The sequence below is a fragment of the Micropterus dolomieu genome, linkage group LG01 (assembly GCF_021292245.1).
Source record: "Micropterus dolomieu isolate WLL.071019.BEF.003 ecotype Adirondacks linkage group LG01, ASM2129224v1, whole genome shotgun sequence".
In the NCBI taxonomy this organism is placed as follows: domain Eukaryota; kingdom Metazoa; phylum Chordata; class Actinopteri; order Centrarchiformes; family Centrarchidae; genus Micropterus; species Micropterus dolomieu.
Genome location: NC_060150.1, coordinates 46,201,723 through 46,207,191, shown reverse-complemented (window position 1 = coordinate 46,207,191; position 5,469 = coordinate 46,201,723). Strand labels below are relative to the sequence as shown.

The 5,469-nt window shown below is 37.9% G+C and overlaps 1 protein-coding gene across 1 annotated transcript in view; it reads right to left on the bottom strand.

Moving 5' to 3' along the window:
- The window catches only part of LOC123967520 (sodium channel protein type 4 subunit alpha-like), a 185,517-nt gene extending 182,869 nt beyond the window's left edge, over positions 1-2,648 (bottom strand). The window contains exon 1 of the mRNA XM_046043645.1: positions 2,512-2,648. Within this exon, the coding sequence (XP_045899601.1) occupies positions 2,512-2,562 (51 nt within the window). The 5' untranslated portion in view covers positions 2,563-2,648. The remainder of the gene's footprint in view (positions 1-2,511) is intronic.
- Positions 2,649-5,469: the final 2,821 nt, after the last annotated feature.

Sequence of the window (5,469 nt, the reverse complement as noted above, 5' to 3'; positions counted from 1 at the left end):
CAAACTCCGTGTTTCTCAGCGACAGCCCAGAAACCTGACTGATCTAGAGAAGATCTGTGTGGAGGAGTGGGCCAAAATCCCTCCTGCAGTGTGTGCAAACCTGGTGAAAAACTACAGGAAACGTTTGACCTCTGTAACTGCAAACAAAGGCTACTGTACCAAATATTAACATTGATTTTCTCAGGTGTTCAAATACTTATTTGCAGCTGTATCATACAAATAAATAGTTAAAAAATCATACATTGTGATTTCTGGATTATTTTTTTTTTAGATTATGTCTCTCACAGTGGACATGCACCTACGATGACAATTTCAGACCCCTCCATGATTTCTCAGTGGGAGAACTTGCAAAATAGCAGGGTGTTCAAATACTTATTTTCCTCACTGTAGATGTGTTGGATTAGCATTGTCAGAGCATATAAACGACACGCAGACATCCAGTTCACTCTGCATGGACAGCAAACTAACCGTTATAACCATATTACAAATTACATGTTTGCAAAATAAGTATATGCAATACATGATTTTGCGTTCGTGAAGTTTTGTATACTTCTTTAAGTTCCATGTACACTTTATTTATCTTTTTGCTCTTGACAAAACACGCTCTGTAGCGCAGTTTGTCTATTTGGGCTACTGTAGAAACATGGTGACTTCCATGTAAGAGGACCTTGTATGTAGATAGAAATGTCTCATTCTAAGGTAATAGAAACATAACGGTTCATTATGTAATGGTTTATACACCACTGAAAACATAGTAATGGATATTATATTACATTTCTGTCAAAAGATCCTCCTTACACACTCGACCTTTAACATACGTAAGTTAAGTAAGGTTACTTACACTTATATCGTAATTTCACTGAAACCAATCAATGTTGAGTTTTTGTTTCACACAGGAAACGAACACCAGTCTCAGTCTTTTCTGTGCCATCTATCCACCCAAACCACCTCCCGAAGTGGATTTTTTTGTTATTTATACCAGTCCTACTTTTAGTGTTGAACAATGACGGTAAAAGGTTTGCCCCAGTGCACTGAACTATGAAGCTAAAGGGTGCAATGTAGGTATTTGACGCCATGGGAATGAGAATGGGCTGTGCTTCACCAACATTACACTACTTTTGTTTTTACGCTTGGTAGTCAAGATTCAATAATATTTTCCCCATGAATACAAAATGTTTCTTTTCAGGTAAACGTAAATCCAGGCTACTTTAACTCCTCAAACAAACAACCAATGCAACCAAACTAAAATAGTCTTTCCACTAAATTCAGTGCAGTTAAAGTTCCAATCAATCATAATGAACATGTTCAGGCCAATCTGTTAGTGATTTAGAGCTGAGAAAAAAAAGAGATGGGCAGTGAAGGAAGACAGAAGTTGTTTCCAGATCATTTTTCACACCTTTCCTATTTTCTCAAAATGAAAATGAACACGTCAGGTACATTATATCAACCCGTGTCAATTTTTTACCCCCCCCCCCCCCCCCCACCCAAAAAAAAAAACACATATTAAAATATGTATTAAATCTATTTAACTCTCACTTTTCCATGAATATAATGTGTCTAAAGCAAGAAACATTTCCATCAGTTTCTTTTTGGCTTATGCTGTGATGAAAAAAACAACCAAAGAAGAGAACAAACACTATGACATTATTTTGTAAACAACCTCAAAAGCCTTGTAAATACATCTATGGAACTGAATTCAGGAGAAGTGAATTGATAAACGGAGAACAACAAGGTGAAATAAGAGATACAGACACAGAAATAGAAAGCTATGTGTCCTTGCATGTGTCTGCATGTGTGCATGCATCAGGGTTGCATCAGTGTTTCACGTTTAATCAGGGCTTGTGTACATGAGCTACACACTTAAACACACACACACACACAAACACAGGAACTTCAGTAATATAATACAACCCTAGACTGTAACCCAGTTGTGGAAGAAGTACTTAGATGTTATTAATAAAAGTTGTTCTATCTGAGTCAAGCTGAGTCCTTTCATAAAGGGGCCAGTCTATGTGGAGTTGAAATTAGGATGATGTGTAGAAATGAGCACAATATTTGCTTCTGAATGGTGGCGTAGAGGCATAACGTAGCAGAAAATGGAAAAACTCAATAAAAACGCGAGTACTTGAAAACTGTTCTTAAAATACAGTACTTGAGTAAATGTACTCAGTTTCTTTCCACCGCTGATAGAGTCAAATATAAACACACGAGAGGTCAACAGTTCAGTTGGTCTAAAACGCTGCAGCGAGACTTCTGATAGGATTCAAAAAGAGACACTCTCTGTCGGCTGCTTTCAGAGAAATGTTAATGTTTCTATAGTCTAAACTTTTGTCCTCAAGCTGCTCTGATTTAAACCTGAGCTGCTTCCACACTGTCACTCAAAGAAAAAGGCAATATGGTGACAGAATAATAAATTATGGATTATTTCACTCGTAAACATGAAACATGTACAAATTTAACTGCATCATCCTAGTTTCAACTCCACACAGACAGGTCCCATTTCCTTCTCACCTCGTCTCCCTGTCCGTTTCCTGTCATGTTCTCCAACGACATCTTCCCCATTACAGATTTTCTTTTTAGAATATAAAACTTCTAGCTGTTCGACTGTTTCTGGGCCTTTGCTGCCTTTTGGAAGCTGTGAACTGAAAATAAATATGAAAGGCCTCAGCTTGACTCAGTGGGGAACTAAAAGCATCTAAAAATGTTACAGGTCATGTCCCTGTTTCCTAGGATAGTTTGTCATTTCCATAGTAACACACCTGAGTCCTGGACCCATATTACAGAAACTTTCCGTCGTAAGTCTTAAGTTGAGACAGGATTTTTCCTGTTTTGGTATTACAGAGGCAAATCTTAACTTAATCCTTTCTTATCTTACTTCATCTCAAGTTCCTAAATATCAAAATTAGTTTATATCAACCTGACTTATCAACTTTTGCGCCTGACACTACTTTTCTCATCACGCCGAGCTAAACAACTTTGTAATTGTTGTTTTTTTCTCATGTAAACGTACAGAAACAGACACTGAAACATGAGTTAGAGTTAGAGGGGTTTGTAACATCTGTAGAGAAATCCAAAGATGTTCTTTTTGGGAAACGTACTACAAAGCTAACGCGTGATGCCAAAAGCCTCTCAGTAAGTGCAGCCATACATATTAAACAAGTTAGGTACACCACCAATCTTTAACCTTAAGTGCAGAAGTTTTGTCTCCCCCTTTCTGGCAGTGAGAATAATAACACAACACTGTTTAAAGGCGCTTATAGTCCCAGGTTTGTTTTTTAGTAGTTATTAAAAAAGACAGAGTAATTTCCACAGTTTCAATTAAATAAACCACTATTTAGGCCGGATAAATGTAACAGCTACATAATCTACACCAAACATTTTACAATGAACTTGTCCAAGAGCAGTAACACGACATTGTGTCTCTTCTCTCAGCCCTCTCCAATGAGGAAAAGCTACACCTATGGTTATCCCGCAGAGTTTCTATTGTATCTGGAGCACCTGAAACTTTTCTTAGACTTTTCTTAGGCTTACTCCCAGCTGCTGTAGCTATTCAGTCGCGACAGTTGCTCCAGAGAGCTGCGTCATCTCCCTTCAATTTCAATTCAAGTGGCTTCAATGGCACGACTGCACACAATACAAGGAAGTCACAAACAAATAACTTCCTGCTGATAGGCTTTTTATTTGTCATTCTAGAGGGCAGGGTAAACAACACGCTTTATAGTTTGATTTAGAGGACTTGTTGCAAATTTATGTTTTTGTATTATTATGTAGTATTTATTTAGTATATTTATTTAGTATTAGCTAAATCTTAAGTTGCTAAAAATAAAAATATTACAGGAAAAATACTTAAGATATGCCTTGTGTGTTTGATTGTAACACATTTACACAAAATAAAATTTGGGAAGAGGATTTTTTTACAGTAATTGTTCGTAACAAAAACAAAGAGAAAGGAGCAAAACCAGGAGGAACCGAGTGGGCGAGCGAGACAGAGAAACTCAAACTAAAATACATTTTTAGATTCATATAATTACCTACAACAAGTTTGCTTTAAAACTAATAAAACAGCCTCACAACAAACAAATCCGGTTTCTAGTCCTGTACATCAGAGAATCAGAGCTGTCCTGGTCTCTCTGCTGAAGGTGCAGGACTCAATCCCAGCTTTAATTAAACACACACACATAAACACACACAAACACACTCGATCCCGGGGGAAATCAGAAATCATGGACAGAGAGACACCTGTGGCTCACTGCGCTCAGCCAATCAGGAAGCTGGAGAAGATTCAGGAGACATCCAGCTGATCAGGATGAGTACAGGCGTGTTTGGAACAAATGGTTTGATAAATGTTTCAGACTGGAGGGGACAGAAAGAGGTGGAAGAGAGGGAAACAAAAGATGAGGCAGGGGAAAAAAGGAGGGCGAAGGAGCAGTGAAGGAAGAAGAGATGAGCACACAGGAGAGGAGTTAGGAAGTGTGTAGAATTAGCAGATAAGAAGAAAGGAGAAGAATAAAGTAGGAGAAAGGAAAGAAAAAAGTGATGAAGTAAAAACGAAAATGAAGAAAGTAGAGGAGAAAATAAATGAGCAGATTAAAAAGATGCAATTAAATCAGAAAAAAAGGAGTAGACTCATAAACACAAGAATAACTAGAAAGGACAAGAAAAGAGAAAAGCAAAGAGATAAACCGTGAAGAAAAGTATAAAAAATGATCTTAGATGGAAATGAAAAGAGAAAAATATGGAAAGGAAAAACAAGAAAAATGAGGAGCAAAGACAAGGGATTAAAAAGATGAATTAAAGATGAGTTAAACAGGGAAGAAGAGCAGAACAAGACAAGAGGAAGGAAAGAAGGACAAAGAAAAAAAATAAATAAATAAATAGAGGAGACAAAAAGAGGAAAAAAGAAAAAAAAAAACGACAAGGAGAGTCAAAAAAGACCAAAAACGAGAGAGGGGGATGACAAGAGATTGAAGAGCAGGTCTTGAATTAACCAGCAGCTTCTCTGTCATCAGCTGCTGATTTTGGAGAATGACTCTCCAAAAGGGATGCGTGCGCACACACACACACACACACACACACACACACACACACACAGCCAGCCAGCCAGCCAGACGGCATTGTGGGTAATTAGCACCATCATGTCCAAAAGCAGCTAAGGGAGAAGAGATGGAGAGAGTCGATGAAAATGTAAATCTGCATGAAGAGATTTTCTTCTGTTTGACTGCAAGTCTGCTCCAATCCACTTCAGACGGTGTGTGTGTGTGTGTGTGTGTGTGTGTGTGTGTGTGTGTGTGTGCGCGTTTATGTTTAAACTACAGCATTGATTATTCCACAAATAAGTTGTGCTTACGTTTTTGCTATTCCTATTGCTTCTCTCTTGTTATATATTTTAAGAGTGTGTGTGTGTGTGTGTGTGTGTGTGTGTGTGTGTGTGTGTGTGTGTGTGTGTGTGTGTGTGTGTGTGTGTGTGTG